The following is a 19301-nucleotide window of genomic DNA, read 5'->3' on the forward strand; positions in this document are numbered from 1 at the left end:
TGTCTTTATTTCTCATTTTGATGCACTTCTATACAGTTACTCAAAAATTGTCCCGTAATGTGACATTAATAGTCAACAAAAATAGTTGCCTATATTTAGCTAATAAAAATTCTCATTTATTCTTTAAGTTAGAAGCATGCTTTTTTACAAAAGTTGTAAATTAGGCTTTATTTGTGCAAACTGAATTAGGAAAGCAAGCTTTCAAGTATGCCGCATCTTGGAATACTTTTCAAAATGAATCCAAGATGCAAAGTTTAGTGTCACTATATTGATCTGTGAGCTAAGAATCATAATGCAATGTTTTTAAATATGTAGCCTATTGTGTTGTTTTGTTATTGCAATACTGTCAGAACCTGTGGTAATAAGTGTATTATTGTAGTAGGCTATATATTTTTATATGTACTGTAGCCTATTTATTTTAATTCAATAAAATATCTTCTTTCTCGTTTATTTAATTCTGATATAGGCCTAATATTCGACCTTTTCATTTGTATAATTAGGTATCAGCAACAACTAGGTATGACGTTGATCATTTCAAGGTCATCACTAAAATTAGACTAATTTGGACAGTCACGCTAAAAGTGTGTTGTTTTAATTAAGGGGAATTTAAGGTATCATGTTACTGTACATCAAAACAGGGTCAGGAACAATACCTGACCCTGTCAGGTGATACGCACTGGCAGGGGCTAATTTCCACTGGGGACAGGGGTATTTCCTGGATTTTGTATCACCATAGTCACTAAATGTATGTACATGCAGGAAATGGGATTCAAATCGAAAACATTTTCCCCTATTTTGTGTCCCCCCCACTTCTCAAACCAAAGTTACACCCTTGAGCACTGGATACACAATTTATTGTCCAATAAATTAATTATGTTTGTAATAACGACTGGTACGTTATAATATAGCCTACAGTATGTCTGTGTAATATTTAACGTCCTTAATGTATAGCCTAGGCTACTAGTTATGTTAGGACCATTTCAAACACTGCCCCCAAAAGTATTTAGACATTTGATAGATCATTCAATACATTTACATTTAATAGTCGTTCTGCATAGGAATATTACGGCAGCAAACGTGATATACATGGATGTGTACGGGAAATTAAGTTTTATAACACGGTGTTTCCGCTACTCTTTGGAATGAGACGGTAGACTCCTGAAACTACACATCCCAGCATGCACCTCACCGTCAGCCGGTGTAATATCCAGTCTGCCAGAAGTGAAAGGAATGAGTGCAATTCAAAAGCAGTGGATTTAAGGGTCTGAAACCTTCAGGTTGGTGATATTTAAAGATTACTTTCTCTAGAGCACTTTTCTGTTTTTCTTTACTTAATAGATTCAAACTAGTGCATGATATCTGACGGTTTGCAAGAGCGTGTGGATGAAATTTGCGGATATGACAGGCAGCATTACTGAATGAGACAGAAGTTGCTATGTTTGAGTCGTGACTTATGGAAATGTACTGACACGTTTTGATATATATTTCACAAAAACACAAATACAGGCTACAACTGAATAGAAATACAGTATAGGCTATAGTATAGAAATCATGAATTCAGCGTAATAAATTAAAATGTCATGCTATTAGTAAGTATAAATACGAGCTGTAAAGCAGAAAAACAGTTACTTAATAGTTGATATGTAAGACGTGTATCTGACACGTCTTACATATCAACATATCACTAATCTATTTTTAAAACAACATCGACGTTTTAGGTTAAAATGTATATTTGATATATAGGCTATTATAAGTGGTCGCCTTTTTGTTTGTTGGCTTTAATCACCTTTTAGGCTTCACTAACTTTTAATTGTTCCTGTGTTGTGACAAAAGAATTTAGAAGACAAATATACTATACAGTTATTGAGGTTATAAAAACTCTGTGCATATTAATTATAATTTAATTTGCAAAGTTCTAAAAGGGTGTAAAATAGTCTTTAAATAGTGTTAGCTGGAGTACACATGTCAGCTTCCCAAATGCATTTCAAGTCAAGTGTTCACGTCTCTTTCAGGTACATCATGTGGGCACGTGTGGGTTTGATGGGTTCAGTGGCCCTCGGGTCAATGTTCTGGTCTCAAAAGAATAAGACTGAAACCTCTCCATACGAGCTTAAATTAATTCAAGTTTTATTCAGACATGGAGCGAGAACGCCTCTGAAATCTATACCAGATGTTTTGGAGGTAAGAGAGCTGACTAGTATCAATTCAATGCCCAAAGTTACACCTTATTCAGTGTTTTAAAAACAGTAAGGTTAAAAACACGAATGTAGAGAATGCATAAATGTGGCATGTATTCTTAATTGTTTAAACATATCAGAATCATTTGTCAATCTTAACAGCATGCTTTTTTACTCCCAGACAGTGGCACTGTCATATGTCTGTAATAGTCCACATGTTGATGCCAATTATATCCAGTATGACACATGGTTTCTGCACCCCTAGGCACAATGGGTCCCTGAGCTTCTTGAAGCGCCAGCTCACACAGAAATAGACTATATGGTTACAGACTTGCAGGGGGGGCCCAGACCCCCAGCTCCTGTGGAGGACAGCTACAGATCCAAAATATTGACAGTGAGTTTGTGTTTATGCATTTGTGCCAAATTCTTGTAGAATGTGTTTTACACACATTATTAGAAAGGGCTCAGCCTGTGGGTTGTCTACTGAAAGGTACATTTGGCTTAAAAAGAACCAATCTATCTAACACGTTTAATTAACAGGTTTGGAGTTTACGGTGATTTCAAAGCACAGAAATATTAAAGGAATAGTTCAACCAAAAATGTACATTTGCTGACCCTCAGGACATCCATCTCAGATGTAGATGAGTTTGTTTCTTCACCAGAGTAGGGTTGGAGAAATTTAGCAAATTTAATTCACTAATAGATCCTCTGCAGTTGATGGGTGCCGTCAGGACGAGAGTCCAAACAGCTGATAAAAAAATCAAAATCCACTGTCGTACTTGTTTTATAAGTGTTTTGGATTGCTTTTGCTTGTAAACAACGCTTGAACTATGCATATTTCTCTCCTGATTTAGACAACATGACTGAAGTTTGAAGTTCTTAATGATGGATTTGTTTCTTACAAACATGCAGCTTTTCGCTTCACATTATGTTAATTGATGGACTGGAGTCGTGTGGATTATTGTATTGTTTTTATCAGCTATTTGAATTCTGACGGCACCCATTCAATGCTGAGGATCCTTTGGCGAGCAAGTGATATAATGCTAAATTTCAGGTGAAAAAACAAACTTGGATGGCAGTAAATTTTCATTTTTAGGTGAACTATTCCTTTAATGCTACTCCATACATTCACATTCTAGAGATTTGTGTGCTTTCAACTTTGTGGGAACAGTTTGACAATACTCCAGCATGACAATGCCCCTGTGCACAAAGTGAGGTCAAAAAAGAAAAAGGTTTATTGAGTCTGGTGTAGAAGAACTTGACTGACCTGCAACAAAGCTCAGACCTGAACCCCATTGAACAGCTTTGGGATTCCAACTAAAAACCTATTACCCACATCAGTGATGCTGTTGTGTCTGAATGGGAGCAAATCCCTACAGCCATATTCTAACATATAATGGAAAACTTTCAGTGAAAAGGCTCAACAAACATATACTGTATATGGGATGCTGTTTGGATGTCCACATAATTTTGGCCAAATAGTATCATTTTCAGGCATGTTTGTGTAGCGTTTTGAGTGCATGTTTGGAATGAAGTGGATCGATGCTACAGTAAATGGCAGTTTCATACCAGACATGATGTAAACATACTTAACTGTGTGTTTAGATGAAAATTGTGCCAGGCTGTCATATTAAGAAAAAGAATGACTTCTGCTTCCATAGGGTGGAACTTATCCAGGTCAGCTGACCACATTGGGCATGCAACAGCTGTACGATCTAGGAGTGAGGTTACGAAAGAAATACATGCAAGAAGAGCCTTTCCTCACACCTTCTTTCAATCCTAAAGAAGTTTAGTGAGTGCAGTTGATGATTCTTTATTTAAATATATCGTTCTGCACCATTTATGCTACAGACAAGAATGGCACCCTAAACTTTATCTCGAGGAGAAAAACACTTTACAGTAAGGTCCCATTTATTAACATTAGTTAACTACTATATATTGACATGAACTAACAACAAAAAATATTTCTAAAGCATTTTTAAATCTTAGATTGTTAATTTGAACATTTACTAATATGTTATTAATGTCAAAGGTCATATCTGTTAATATTATTTGATGGACCTGAGCTAACATGAACTAACAATGAACAGTTGTATTTTTATTACTGAATGTTCATGAATTGTGAATGTATCTTGAGGTTTTGACTCACCCTCATGTCATTCCAAACCCATAAGACTTTGGCTATTCTTTGAGACACAAATTAAGTTCATCATATTAAGCAATCGTATCTCTTCAAAACTCTCTTCATAGTTCACCCAATAATGACAGAATTTTCATTTTTGGGTGAATTATCCCTTTAACTAACAACTAATTGGACTTTATTGTAGTTACCGAAAAATCTAATAAATTATCCTAATATACATGAATATGTTTATGGCTCTGAATTGCATCATTAAGCTAAGATGGAATATCTGCCATTGATTTACAGCATTCGCTCTACCAACATTGTCCGCACCATTGAGTCGGCTAAGTGTTTGGTGGCAGGACTGTTTCAACAGGAACAAGCAGGTAAGGTGGCAGCTCAGCTACGCTTCTTTGTGTGGTTTGGTTGAGTAATGGATGAGATGAGCATTACACACTCTGTGTTTGCCTTTCCGTGTTTGATTTTCTCTCACTCTAAGGTGTTGTGTCCATCCTCACCGATACGGCAGAGAAGGAAATCCTCTATCCCAACTATCATGGATGCAAGCTGCTCAAGCGGCTCATTGGGTAAAACCTATTTTGATAATAAAACTAGCTACTTTGATAATAATGATGATAACAAACATTTATAGAGAAATGTAGCTCACAATGGAAAGTTAGTTGGAAAATATTATTATTAGTAATTAAAAAAATTATTCAAATTCAAGAATTGGAAGGAGATTTATCAACTCATATATGCTCCTAAATATTTAATCGTCTTTCCTTTTTCTATTTTTTTTTTTTTTTAGGTTTTGACATGTTATTCTTTACTGCTAGGGCTGCACGATAAATCGCATACGATATTTAATGCGCATCTTGTCAGTAAAGCCGCTTCTGTAATCAGCGGTAAATCTCCATCACGTGCGGTGAACAACGGCTCTGTGTAGTAAATGCTGCTCAATGTGAAAGCCCGCACGCGCATCTTGTCAGTAAAGCCATTCTGTAATCAGCGATAAATCTCCATCACGTGCGGGCTTTCACATTGAGCAGCATTTACTACACAGAGCCGTTGTTCACCGCACGTGATGGAGATTTACCGCTGATTACAGAAGCGGCTTTACTGACAAGATGCGCATTAAATATCGCATGCGATTTATCGTGCAGCCCTATTTACTGCTTAAAAATATTCTAATAATATACTTTAATATCAGAAAACATTAAACCTTTGCTGTGGTGAAATACAATATTGTTCAAATTTTGGGGGTTGGTAAGTTTCTTTTTTGTGTGTGTGTGTTTTTGAAAGAAATCTTATGCTCACCAAGGCTGCATTTATTTGATCGGAAATACAGTAAAAACAGTAATATTTTAAGATATTATTACTATTTAAAATCATTGTTTTATATTTTAATATATTTTAAAATGTAATTTATTCATGTGATGACGAGTTTTCAGCAGTCATTACTCAAGTCTTCATTGTCACATGATCCAGGAATCATTCTAATATGCTGATTTGGTGCTCAAGAAACATTTGATATTATTATCAATGTTGAAAACAGTTGTGCTGCTTAAGATCTTTGTGGAAACTGTGATACTTTTTTTTGCTGAACAAAAATAATCTATTTCTTTAAAATAGAAACCTTTTGTATGTTGTATGTTATAAATGTCTTTTCTGTCACTTTTGATCAATATAATGCATCTTTGCTGTATAAAAGTATTCTTTTTTTTTTTACCAAACAATGATATCCTACAAATCCCATACTTTTAAACAGTACTGTAATTGCCCAATAATGGCTTGTAATTTAACACCATGTATTTGTTTCTGACTTTTGTCCATCAAATGTAGTCATCGTTGGGCAGAATCGTCCACAGTTCCTGACATTGCTGCAGACCTACAGAGCATCCAGAGAGCCTTAGGGGTCGATCCTCATCAACATCTCGACTTCATCCTCATTAGAGATGACATGGTGGCCAGAGAGGTAAAGTGCCTGATACATTCTACAGTTACATCTGAGTTGGCTTTGTTTGTCAAATACAGTACCATTATATTATTGATCCTAGGCCCACGGCTTGCCGCTTCCTACAGCTCTGGAGAACTGGAGGAGTATCGTGGAGCAGAGAGCAGTAGATATGGTGTGTCACATCTATGAGCCCAGTAAGAGGTGAGGAGCCAGTGAATCCAGCAAAAAAAGAGTCTTGAGAAGTTATGGTTGAAGCTTATGCTTTAAGGCCTCTGTAAATGTGTTCATGTGCTTTTGTTTGACCTCAGGCAGAATTTACAGATGTGCGTGGGGCCGCTTTTCCACATACTCCTAACCAACATAGAGGACAGAATCCAAGGCACAACCTCTAAACCTGACAGGTGTCTTCTTTTTGAACATGTCTACTGTTCATTGTATCATTCAAAACCTGACTTCTTTGAAAGTCCACCTAAGTTTTAAGACCACTGTGCAGTGTGCACCTGTTATTTCCAGACAGTAAAAATCAGTTGCTAAACTTGAGAGGTGCTGCCCCACAGTGGACAGACTCAGAGATCATGTGCGTAAAAGTCCAGTTGAAAACAAGATTTTTAGAGCTGCTGTTTGTGTGTTTATTGATATAGAAAGTTGTTCCTGTACTCTGTGCATGACACCACACTGATGCCATGTCTCATGGCTTTGGGGGTTTTTGACATGAAATGGCCACCGTATGCAGCTGACATCACACTGGAGCTATACCAGCATCGTCAAACTAACCAGCATTACGTTAAAGTGTCCTACATTGGCCAGGTAACACACACACAGGAATCAGGGTGTAAAATGTAGCTCAGATGTTTGGGGTCAGCATGATTTTTAAATGTTTTTGGAAGAATATTCTCTGCTAACAAAGGCTGCACTTACTTGATCAGAAATACAGTGAAGCAGCAATATTGTGGAGTATTATTACAATTTAAATTAACAGTTTACTATTTTAATATATTTAAAAATGTAGTCCATCCTGTGAAGCAAAGCTGAATTTTCAACAGCCATTACTCCAGTCTTCAGTGTCACATGATCCTTCCGAAATCATTCTAATAGGCTGATTTGGTACATATTTCTTGTTATTGTCAGTGTTGAATTTATTAATATTTTTATTATTATTCTTTCAAATTACTTGACGAAAAGGAAGTTCAAAAGAACAGCATTTATTTTAAATGGAAATCTTTTGTAACATTGATCAAAAGTGACAGTAAAGATATTTACAATTTAATGCATCCTTGCTGAATATTAGCACTTATTTAAAAAAAATAAATAAATAACCGTAATGTAACTAAATAGTGTTCATTTAGGGGAAAAAACATTTTGAGGCTCATCTACTCTGACTTCACTGAACATTAGCAGCAATTTCTTGCTTATCATTGTGTCCTTAATTTCCTTCTTAATTTCTTTAATCTTTTTCTGACATCTGCCCATACAGGACCAAAAAATCCCAGGCTGCAGTGACGTCTACTGCCCGCTGCAGGAGTTTAAGGAGGCACTGGCTGTTTACGCTCTACCTGATGAACGTTACTATGCCCTCTGTGACAGTGTTGATGACCATCCCAAACTCTGACCTCTCAACTCAACCTTGCCCCAGAAAACGCACAGATGTTTTGCACCAACCTGGTCTCTAGAGCTCAGGTCTCTCCTACAACATGGATTCAAGTGTTCATATTAACAAAAGAGCAATATCAGAAGTCTTATGTTTAAATTGTCAGGTCCTTTCCTATTGTTCAAGGAAACTGGTTCATGACTCGTACACAGCAGATAAACATTTTCTCATTAATGTCAGTAAACAAATTCTTTCACAGATTGTCATAATATTAAGCAAGCATACAATTCACAGTAAACTTATTGATAATGTGTGAATTTGTGCACAACTATGGGAGTTAGTGTGGAATATCTTCATTAGGTGCCTTCATTTCAGAGTATCAAGTCATCTGAAACGGCTACAGATTTTGCTGAAACCTCATAATTTTATCAATATTTGATGTTTAACATCAAATGAAGTGCTGTTAAATGTAATATGCAAGCAGAAATGGTGAAAATTTTCTTACGCATTCACTACTGAGATGCATATTAAATTAAGATACAATAAAATATCTGAAGTGTTTTAATTGTATTCTACATTTTATAGTTTATTTTTCACTTTGAACATTCAGTAGTGTAACAAGCCAAAAAACAGTACACAGATAGACATGAAGCAAAGTGTACATTTTAAAATGCAAAATTTATTTATATGGCTATTTGGCCTTTCTACATTTTCAACTTGTGTTTTCAGACAAAACACCTCAACATTTAAAACTTCTTCATATAAGTCCATTGCATTTTATGTTGAAGAAGGATAAGCATAAAAAATCAGACAAGGAATTATCAAAGGAGGAGGGGGAAAAAATCACATTAGACATTTTGGGATTCCCTTATTTGAAAGACAGTCACTGTCTCATGTTGAAAAGCTATAGTCAAATGTTTTCACAAAATTTGTATTTCACCAATGCAGGTTAACCATTATGTGATTTTTAGAATAACCCTGACCCCATTAACGAACCTTCATTTTAAAATTCCTGACTAATTTCTGTAATAGTTTTCTAAAACACTGCCAGACAACCACACATTAAGGGCAGTCCACTGGCTCCACTCCAACAATCATTCAAGTACATCCCAGTCCATCGCATCTTTCTTAGGTTTCAAAACAAAGCGAACATTAAGTGCACTCAAGATTGTCATTTATAAAAAAATAATCATAATAACAATAATAATAACAACTGCAGTAATTACATTAGTAGTAACAAATTTAAAGCATTCTACACAATTCTCATTATACATATATCACCTTAAGCCATCAGGCTCCGCCCCCTGAGTAATACACCATGGGTTCAAGTTATGGTTCAACACATCTGTATAAACTGCAAAGCAACTTCAGCTTAGTTACTTAAATAACAACAATTATTGTGAGGAAAAAGACTATTTAAACCATCATAACATTATTTACATAAATAAATTGAACCTCATTGTCATACATCACAAATCCTTTGTATGTACAGCGTTAATATTTAAAACAAAGCTTTGATCCTCTTCATTTAATCCTGTGGCTTTTTACCTAAAATTTAAGACAATACCTTTAAATTATCATGGGAATAAATTCAAACACAAATGAAAATATTAAGACATCTCTGGATTACAGACTGACCTCACTGAGCAGCGATGCACTGGCGGCATTTGTAGATCTTGGGATTATGTGTCCTTATGTGATTCCTCACATTCCTCTGTCTAAAGAAAGTTTTGCTGCACAACTGCAAAAGAGAATTAAATAGGAAAAGCAGATATAGAAGTACAATGTCGGTGTGGGAAAATAACTTTTAAAAAGCAGAGAGACTGAAATGGAGTGAGCAAGGAGAAACGGGATTGAGAAATTCTGCAGATTCAAACCCATGCTGCTCTATCAATATGCTGGACATGCGCATACTTTTTTACAATAAGGACAATAAACTTTGTTCAATATACAGGCACATTGCAGGGAAGGGAAGGGAGCACCTCAAGGACCTCAGGAGACATTATACATACCGGGCAGGGCCAGTGTTTGCCTTCAATGTGCCTGATCCGGTGCATAATAAGAGCATCACAGTCCCTATAGGAGGCTCTGCACTGCAGGCAAGCATGTGGTCCACTGGAGGCCTGAACGTGAGGACCCTTCTGTTGTTTCAGACGTGCCTGTCGGATGGATTCCAGTAGGACGGAACGCTGACTGCTCAGAGGAAGCAGCTTATTTACATTCTACAAATGACAAAAAAAAAAAAGAGATAAATATTTGATCTTTTTCAAGTGTCATTTTCTGTTTATTACTAGTTTAAATTTAGTATCATTCTTTCCAACGATTGACAAGAGTACTACTTCCCTAAACCAGACTCTATAAAAGTTTACAAAACAATAGTTATGTAACATGCCTTTGTCATAAGAATAAACATCAGCATCTGCTGGCATGAGAAAAAAAACTTATCACCTTTGTCTTTGTAGGTTCTTTCTTGACTTTACAGCTCCTCTTGCTGACCTGGGGGTGTCTAGAAACTCGGTTAACCTGTGACCCTTGAGACAGTCCTGTTTCATCCCTCTCGGTCTTCACTCGGACAGCAGTCCTTTGGGAAAAGGGTGAGTGCCTGTTGCCAAGCCCAGCCCAGTGAGGCCCATTTAGACCCGTCCGGTCTGGCATAATCCTGGCCCTCACCCGATCTCTTCTCACCATGCCAGGTGATGAGTCGCAATGGGAACTATTTCCATGAGTTAGGTAGATGTCCACGCTCTCCTCCTCCCGTTTAATGCCACTTGGTGACCGACAGAAGCCGAAAAGGAAGCCTTGATCCAACAGTTTGATGGGTGGTTTGCTCTGACGCTTGCCCAGGTCTGAGGAGTTGCTGGTTGGAAATGGCTGGGTAAGGGGCAAGAGGTCAGCTGGCTCTTCCTTTATAGTTTTGTAAAGGGGATGGCTGTGAAGTTGCTGATGGTTGGAAGTATCCCAGTTCACAATGGCATACGGAACTTCGGGACTCTCTTTTCTGTTGCTGTGTTCCTTAATTTTTCTGTTCTCCTTCACCTGTGTTCCTCTTTCAGTTCTGCTGTGCTTTGCATGTGGCATTCCTGTAGCATGGTTGCATCTTGTTTTGCTTTCTATTTGTTTTGAGCTCGTAGGTTTGTCTATTGGGGTGCGCCCAGGTTTGTGCCGCAACTTTGTTGTGTCTACCCTTACTGTGCGATCTGCTGGTGGGCGACCCCTACGTCCTGTTGATATAGGAGAAGTTCCCTGGGGGTTGTAGGCAGTATTGCGACGATGAATAGGTTGCAGGATGGCACTTTCCGAAGATTCCTGTTTTATCCTGAGCATAGTGCTTTTTGAAGGGGAAGAGGCATTGTGTGCTGGTACTCTACCTCTTCGTGCAGGGTGGGAAGGTGCTTTATCTTCATTTCTGGGGTGGCGTCTGAGCGGTCGATCTGTTGCACTGGACTGTGTCTGCAGCAATGACCTACTACGAGTAGCTCTTGCAATTGGCTGCCCAGCGTGCCCTGAAGGATCATGTCTTTTCCTTTTGGAACTTTCTTGGTTCCAAGGTTCTACTTTCACTGGTCTGTTCAGCAAGTCCATTCTGCTCATGTCACAGAGGGACAGAGTAGGATTAACGGCGGCAAGCACCCCTAAACTAGTTCCGAAACTCAAAGGGACGCCCTGTGCACGAGGTTTACGTCGGGCTGTGAGTGAATAATCACTGACTTTTAACTTCCGAAGTCGTTTTTTCTGCCCCCAGCCGGACAGTTCCTCTGGACCAGGCACCAGGGATTTCCTCTGCAAGCCAAGGAAGCTAAGAAGACGGTATTTCTCCTGAGCACGTGGGCTGTGCACCTCATCCTGAGGGACTGTGTTACATACCTCCTCCTCCACATCCTCATCCTTTACCTTTACTGAGGTAACACGGGTCAAAGAATTTGCCTGAGATTGGAACGGAGTCACTGAGAAGTCACACTGGGGCTTGTATGACCGGTAGGAAGAGGACTTCCTCTTTCTCTTGGTGGAAAGGTCAATTTTGGGTAGGAGTCTGCGCAAAGCAAGTGCAGCGCCAGGTGAGGAACGAAGCAGACGGCGTGATGGAGAGGAAGAACGAGTAGAGGTGCAAGGAGATGTTGAGATGATTGAAGACGTGGGGCGGGAGGATGATTTTTTCTTGCAGGATGGAGATTTGAAGTCCATGAGCTTCATTCTGCGATTTGGGCTGCATGGAAAGCCATTTTCCTCCACCTGAAAACTGGAGGGGACTTGGCATTGCAACTGAGGGTTTGAGGTTTCTGTTTCAGATTCATCTGTGACCTTATCAACAATGTGCTCTCTGTGCTGTGCTTGAATGTTCCAGGAAGACCCAGAGCCTTCTCCTTCCTCATCCTCTCTTCTCCTCTTGAGTCCCACTTTCCCTCCTGAAGTTGAGGATTCGTCCCTCCTGAAAAGTCCAGGCATTGCATTATTTGGTTCCACAGGAGAACTGTGCATTCTGGAACGTAACTGACAAGTCTCTCGCTCCCTTTTGATAGCAGAGCAAGCCTCAAGGGCAGGCCACATGCGTAAATGGCGGGCCATGGCACAAACCTCTGTCAAGATGTCCAAATTCAGATTGAGGGTGGAAGTGTATGAGAACTCAAGTAAAGCAAGCAAGCTCTGCTCACTGAAACCTATATGAGAAACCATAAATGATAAGTGATTAATGCCCTGAAGGATAAAATACAAGATATAAATGTGCTGTCATAGGATAATGACTGTCTAAAGGTTGAGGATCTGCTGGAACACAAATGTGGGAGGTTCAGTCTTAAAATGTATTCTTTTTTTATGACTCCAGTCCTGAAAATTACATTTTTAACTTTCCTTAATATTCTAGGGTTCCTATGACCGTGGAAAACCTGTAACAAGTAAACTAAATAAAAATGTTAAAATATGCTCAACAATTTCAATAATGCCCTTTTTTAAATCGATACAAGTGTAAACAAACACTGATTTTGAAACTCGTTTATCTTGAAAATATACTGCACCATACCTGTGAGGTCAACATGTGACTGGGGATCAATGGCCGAGTCCATTTCAGTAAATAACTCCTGGAAGTACTCGCTCACCGCTGCAAGGACTGCTTTGTGGGCGACGAAAGACTGGCCACCACCAGTTTTCAGTGTGATATCACAGAAGAGCCCTGCTTCCCGTTGGCTATTGAGCTTACTTAAGACTTGATGACTATGTGATTCCACAATCCTGGAGATAAGTCCCACATCAGAACACTGGAGATAGAGACAAAGTGAAAGTAAGAGATAAATTCAAAACAAACAAGCAATCCTGACTGAGATGTGGATAAATACGTTTGAAAAAACAATCTTACCACTGATCTCTCAGACTGACTGCGTTGACATTCCTCACAGCCAAAGACATAGTCTCTGACTTGAAAATACATTCCTAAAATGAAGAATAGAACAAAATTATTACAGAAAAGGATCTGTCTATGAGTCTATGCAAAAAAGAAAGTCAGTGCTCTCAGACCACTCCTGGTGAATTTTGTGCTCAGCAATGAAAATAATAGCACAATTCTGAACAGAGTCAGAGCTGTCATGACCATCTCACAGTACTACTAATATGAAACTTGCCGAAGTAACTTCCATATTGACCAACTATAGACCAATATCAAATCTTCCTTTTATAGGCAAGATTATTGAAAAGGTAGTCTTTAATCAGCTGAACAAATACTTAAACTCCTGGACAATTCAATCTGGTTTCCGACCGCAGCACAGCACTCATTAAGATAATAAATGATATTCACTTAAATTCTGATTCTGGCAAAATATCAGTGCTGGTACTACTAGACCTCAGTGCTGCTTTTGACACTGTCGATCATAACATACTACTAGAGAGACTAGAACTGGGTCGGGCTTTCTGGGATGGTAATCAAATGGTTCAGGTCATACTTAGAAGGGAGAGGTTATTATGCGAGTATAGGAGAGCACAAGTCTAAGTGGACGTCCATGACATGCGGAGTCCCACAAGGCTCAATTTTTGCACCGCTCTTGTTTAGCCTGTATATGCCCCCACTAAGTCAAATAATGAGAAAGAACCAAATCGCCTATCACAGCTATGCAGACGTTACCCAGATTTACCTAGCCTTATCTCCAAATGACTACAGCCCCATTGACCCCCTCTGCCAATGCATTGATGAAATTAACAGTTGGATGTGCGAGAACTTTCTTCAGTTAAACAAGGAAAAAACTGAAGTCATTGCATTTGGAAACAAATGTATGAAATGTGCTATATAAATAAACTTGCCTTGCCTTACCTTGCCAAAGTAGGGTTGTCAAAAGTACCGAATCGGTACTGAAATTTTACAAATGTGACAGTACCAGCATTTCCCCCTAGCATTTTAAGCACTGTTGAGCAGATTCTTAAACGCATCTGATTGTCCATTGTGTTCTCGTGCTCAACGGTGTCTGTGGCTACAATGATCATCGCTTCAAAAACATGTTGTAAATGCATATCTTTCACGCTCTTCAACGAGTGCTTACACAGATACACACAGGAGCATTTGAAACAGGCGTCTATCAATGACAACGAATCCCTAATATATCCGCTGTTACCTAACCCTATGCCAAAGGAAAAAGAGGTTAAGTGTGATAAACACATTTTTTCTTAATTTTATATAGCAAACTTGGGTCTACTTAAAAACATGAATTAGGGTCTGAGGCTAAAATGACTCAAAATGCAACATGGTTTATGCAGCATTTTAAAATTAAAATAAACGCATTGAACATTGAGCTGAATACTCAATGGTCATGAATCATTACGGTCAGCAATCTACAAGTTTAGTTAGCATTTGGCTATAAATGTGGAGCTCAAACAATGATCTGAACCATTAGGCAGTTCTGAGGATTATTTTGGCCAGTGCATTTTATCTCTCTATCAATGATGTCCTCTCAGTAATTCACCAAGTAGGCATTTAGCAAAAGCATTTAGTACACAAATAACAGGTTCAGTGCTCCTGGAATAACCCAAGGTTAAGTGTGTTAACCCTTAAGTGTCACTCACATTTTTGAACATAGACATGAAAATGCACTATCCAAACTTACATTTTTATAATTCATGAATGAAAACATTTTGTAACATGATTTTGATGTACCATTTTCATGGTAATGCAATGTCTGATTTTAAAATGGTTTTCAAAGGATGAATTTTGAGATTTTAAGTTTTCAATTGATATATAATTTCTGATGATTTCTAAAGTGCGATAGAGAAAAAGGCAATGAAGAAGACTTTTTGTGACAATGGTCAAAACTCCTGTTATGATGTAGATTTTTGAGGTGCACTCTTGTCATAAATTAATCTATTACTTTTCCTACATAATTAAAAAAAAAAACAGTCATAAAATATCTATTTAGGAGTCTTAGACCTTTCCAACGATATATAGTTTGTCATGATTAGATTAGGATTTAATTGTAATATAGTGAAGTAAACTTAGGCGTCCCACAGAGGGGATGGGTGACAGTTAAGAGTTAAGTGATCAATCAACTCATCTTCAAATTAAACCAACAACAGCTCAATCAGAAAGCCATCGTCTAATGCCAAGCATAACTAAATGTATTGTATATCAGACATTCCAAAAGCAGTTTAGTTATTATAAACATCATAAGAAGTCTCTAGATAAGTGGCCCTGAGGGAGATTTGTGCCACCGTAAAATCCTCCATAAGGAAGCAATGCAGCATGATACTCATCCTAAAACAAGCCAACTCCAATGCACCTCAACCCCTTAATTCTGAGATTCTGTGGGATGAGTGTGAGAAGGCAAAATCTGTGACTTTTTGAGTGCTTGATACATTGTTTCTTGTGCCTGTAACTCACATGTAAAATTGTACACCATCTCTGTGTCACTTTACAAGTGTAAAGACAGCTAAGTTATAGCTAGATGTGATTTTTTTTTAAAACCTACACGCCTTTATGATTGATATATTATCAGGCAGCAGGACAAAAATATCAATAAAACTTCCAAGTTTACTACAAGTTTAGTAAGCAAGCAATGGCTATGAAGAGTACCCTACCTGTTCAGTCACTGTCAATGTAGAAATATACAACTTTAAGCTTAAAGCCCCGTTCACAAAGACAACATTAGCTAAAGGTCTCCGCCGCGGGATTTTAACTGTGTCAGGTGGCAGACCACTGTCTGGACTCTCATTGGTAGTTGCACTGCTCATTTGCATAAACTTTGTTGCATCTCCAATAGTTGCACGTCTCACAGAAAATATCAAATACATAAATGCTTGTATTAAGCTTGCTTAAATATACATTTTATAAACAATTAGTTATATTACAATTATAAATAGTATCACTGTTTAATAAATAACTCGAAAACATTCATTCAATTTCATAATAATGATTTGATTCAAAGTTCCTATATATAAAACTAAATCAAAACAGACACTTAAACAATGCATCGGTTGTAAAAACAAGTCATAAAAATAATAATACTGTAAGAGAAAATGACAAACCTTCCCACCAATAGTGCTCTGCCACCAGTCTGTATGTGTCCTCCAGGGTGTGGTGCGACTTGCCTGGTCCTTTCTCGTGGAAGGTGGCTATGGACTGGAGTCGCTTATCCTCAACCAGCACCTCCCGGTAGTGGACGAAACCCTTCTCCAACTTTCTGCGGTAAAGAGAGCCGCCGATGACCTCGAAGAAGGCAGAAGACGCGACGGACGCGCGGCCGCCGTTCATATACCCCGCGCGTTCAGTGCTGCGAAAGGTGTCATCAGTGTCATACTGAGCACTGTAGGTGCATTCACTTGCCATTTTGACGAGGTTTCTTTCTCACGACGCTTCTACTTTCAGTGCAGCTTGCTTATAATCGTTTCTCCTATGTGTAAAAAGCAGAAATTTTTAACTGCGCTTCATCCACCGACATTGATCCGTTTCTGCAACCAGAGATGCTCTGAGATGGGTCTATGAAGTTTTACCATCGGTTGAAGATTCACAGCAAATATGGATATTTAAGTAGCAAGTGTAATTAATAATATTACGAATAAATAAGACAGTCTCTCATTACAAGTCTCAAACATCCAGGTTGCAGTTTTGAAGAAGAATTAGACTAGTAGCTGAAATATTTTACAGTAAAGTCCATCATCTTTGGTGCTTAAGGTGTATCAGGCATTTTCATCACATCCTATCAAACGTAAAAGACAGCAACTCCACGAGACACTGAATTCAAGACAGATGTGTAACTTCCACTATCAAAAGCCATAAATTAATCCCGACCACTGATAATAATTAAAATAAATTATGACAAAAAATTGGAGACATGGACGGTAAGTTTCTGAATAGCCTGGTTGTCCTGGAAAACCGAACTAGACGCAATCGCACAGAAATTAATCTTGTGACAAATGTCTTGAATCCTCTCACTCTGTCAAACATGCAGTGGCTGCCATCCATTAATATGAATTTATTATTATTTCGCGAGGTACTTTAGGGCCTCTTTCATCAGATGTAACTGCACTTGAGTCAACAATGCGTCACGAAACGCCAACTACGTCATAATCGGAGATCCGAGCGCCCATATGTCTCGACGGGCGGCGGTAACAATCGCGCGGAAGGGTCTTCCTCTCGCGCGTGCAACTTGTGATTTCTTGAACTCTGTCTCAGCACGCCGCGGCTAATCTGTCGCGCGACCTATGCGCGATTCGCGGGGGTCTCCCCGAAACACACGAAACGAAGCGGCGGCCTCCGAAATCAGCAGTATCATCCGCGGGTTCCCCTTAACGTGCTCCGCGTCCGTTCATGTAACGTTAAAGCCAGTCAGATGATCAAATAATCCAATTTTTAACTCGTAGTCCTCTGTTGGTTGCCATTCGTCAACCTAACTTCGCCTCGATGCCTAGTTGCCTCATCCCCTCCCTTCCTCAATGCCTATTGGTTGGATCTTTAAAGAACAGCGACTGCAGACAACGCCATTGGCCCTTGAAGTTGTCACTCAGCGGGCTGTTTTCCCTACTTTTTCCCTACATGAAGATAGGTTGTTGACGTCAGCGTTACCTTACTTAGTGTCAAATTTATCAATATGAAAAAGGACAACAGTGCTAAAATATTGTTTCGCTTCGACTCGTTTTCATTTTAGCCCCTCATATACATATGAAGATACACATTCTCGTGTTTGTCTGCACGATTGATGTGTCTATAGATTATGTCACAGTTGAGGTTATTTTTTATTAATGCATTGTGCAATGTATGCATGGTTGCTCAAATCTATTGTCATTTTCGTATATTTCACCAAGTGTATGAAGAGGAAAATGCTCAAATAAATGATTAAACTATTATAAAAACAACACAATTAGGAATTATTTTAGAGGAAACATTATTGTTTTATTGTATGAATGCAACCCTAATTTTCACTTTAAACAATATATCATATTTATGTTATTGTATTAGGCATGGGAAACAGCACACTTGACTTAATTATTGTATTTTGCCTGTGTTTGTCTGATGGTTATACTGGTTATTTTAATGATATCTTCAGTGCTGCATATATGTAATTGACACTGGTAAGCAAAGAAACAGGTCCATAGTACCTTTTACATGATTCAACTTAACTGTCCAATGAGGCATGTCAATGCAGTCATTGATCCTTCCCTTACACAAAACTTTATAGCATTATTCAACTAATTTCCCCGCATGATGTGCTGAAACTTCCTATTTCCCTTAAATATTGGCAAGTATATGTTGCATTTTTGGGAAATGGTGTTGTTTAGTGAAGTGTAAACTCTTGTAATTTGTTTTTGGTTTCTTCTATGTAGAGTAGCTAACAAAGAACAAGAAAATAAACCCAGTTACTGTGGTGAAATATCTTAAAAACAAACCTAACCTGACATTCTATTATGTGTTCAATAGCAACCCTCACAAATAATGAAACAGTAAATGGAGATACTGAAAGAGAAGGAACCGGCATCTTATGCATTGTAATGGTAATCGACTGTCAAGAATTAGTGCAGGATTACTGGTAAAGAAGAGTCAAAATCCAAACAACAATAGCTTTCATGAAGTCACGCTGTGTCATTACAGAACAGCCTGTCATTTTTACAGGAACATTGCTGTTATATGCTGAAACATCATCAGATTTGGGTTGTCAAACTCATTTATTGTCCTTCTTCTAATCATAGGCAACATAAAAGTAAAACAATAAAATATTGTTCCACCAGATCCACAATGTAAGACGCCATGAAAGTGCCACATAAATCTGCCACTGGAAGAACATTCCAGCCTGCTAATGTGCTTTGCCATGGTTATGTTACATTTACACTCCTCCGTTTGTTGATAATGATGTAAGATGACTCAACCAACCACATGACAGGGCTGTTTGTTATTGGCTCTGCCATACATGAAGTTTCCATGTACTGTTGTAGATCTTCCATGATTTGGTTGCTCATTTAGTCCTGCCAAGGTTTAATAAGAGTGCACGGTTAGTC

General features: G+C 38.3%; 2 protein-coding genes across 3 annotated transcripts; one reads left to right on the forward strand and one right to left on the reverse strand.

The window, feature by feature from the left end:
• Positions 1 to 1035: 1035 nt before the first annotated feature.
• Positions 1036 to 8432, forward strand: LOC107748216 (lysophosphatidic acid phosphatase type 6-like). The gene is made up of 11 exons (XM_016562939.1): positions 1036 to 1277; positions 2013 to 2181; positions 2443 to 2571; positions 3839 to 3969; positions 4606 to 4685; positions 4799 to 4886; positions 6142 to 6274; positions 6357 to 6457; positions 6565 to 6657; positions 6898 to 7063; positions 7731 to 8432. Exons 2-11 carry the CDS (start codon positions 2020 to 2022, stop codon positions 7863 to 7865), a joined length of 1218 nt encoding a protein of 405 aa, XP_016418425.1. The 5' UTR covers positions 1036 to 1277; positions 2013 to 2019; the 3' UTR covers positions 7866 to 8432.
• Positions 8433 to 8816: 384 nt separating this feature from the next.
• Positions 8817 to 17726, reverse strand: LOC107748215 (uncharacterized). 2 transcript variants are annotated; one of them, XM_016562937.1, is made up of 7 exons: positions 16338 to 17726; positions 13192 to 13265; positions 12859 to 13093; positions 10293 to 12499; positions 9857 to 10066; positions 9483 to 9585; positions 8817 to 9392 (listed from the first exon to the last, which is right to left on the reverse strand). In XM_016562937.1, exons 1-6 carry the CDS (start codon positions 16636 to 16638, stop codon positions 9484 to 9486), a joined length of 3129 nt encoding a protein of 1042 aa, XP_016418423.1. In that variant the 5' UTR covers positions 16639 to 17726; the 3' UTR covers positions 8817 to 9392; position 9483. The 2 variants fall into 2 exon arrangements, with proteins under 2 accessions (XP_016418423.1, XP_016418424.1); XM_016562938.1 differs by lacking the exon at positions 16338 to 17726 and adding an exon at positions 15891 to 16025.
• Between the last annotated feature and the right edge of the window lie 1575 nt (positions 17727 to 19301).

The sequence above is a fragment of the Sinocyclocheilus rhinocerous genome, unplaced genomic scaffold (assembly GCF_001515625.1).
Source record: "Sinocyclocheilus rhinocerous isolate Xijiao unplaced genomic scaffold, SAMN03320098_v1.1 scaffold5064, whole genome shotgun sequence".
In the NCBI taxonomy this organism is placed as follows: domain Eukaryota; kingdom Metazoa; phylum Chordata; class Actinopteri; order Cypriniformes; family Cyprinidae; genus Sinocyclocheilus; species Sinocyclocheilus rhinocerous.

Coding starts and splice junctions, on each gene's coding strand:
- LOC107748216 (XM_016562939.1), top strand. CDS start 2,020: ATGTGGGCACGTGTGGGTTTGATGGGTTCAGTGGCCCTCGGGTCAATG. Junction 6,658..6,897: donor ACAACCTCTAAACCTGACAG/GTGTCTTCTTTT, acceptor TTATTGATATAG/AAAGTTGTTCCTGTACTCTG. Junction 7,064..7,730: donor AAGTGTCCTACATTGGCCAG/GTAACACACACA, acceptor CTGCCCATACAG/GACCAAAAAATCCCAGGCTG.
- LOC107748215 (XM_016562937.1), bottom strand. CDS start 16,638: ATGGCAAGTGAATGCACCTACAGTGCTCAGTATGACACTGATGACACC. Junction 13,266..16,337: donor AGAGCACTATTGGTGGGAAG/GTTTGTCATTTT, acceptor TCTTCATTTTAG/GAATGTATTTTCAAGTCAGA. Junction 10,067..10,292: donor AAGAACCTACAAAGACAAAG/GTGATAAGTTTT, acceptor TGTCATTTGTAG/AATGTAAATAAGCTGCTTCC.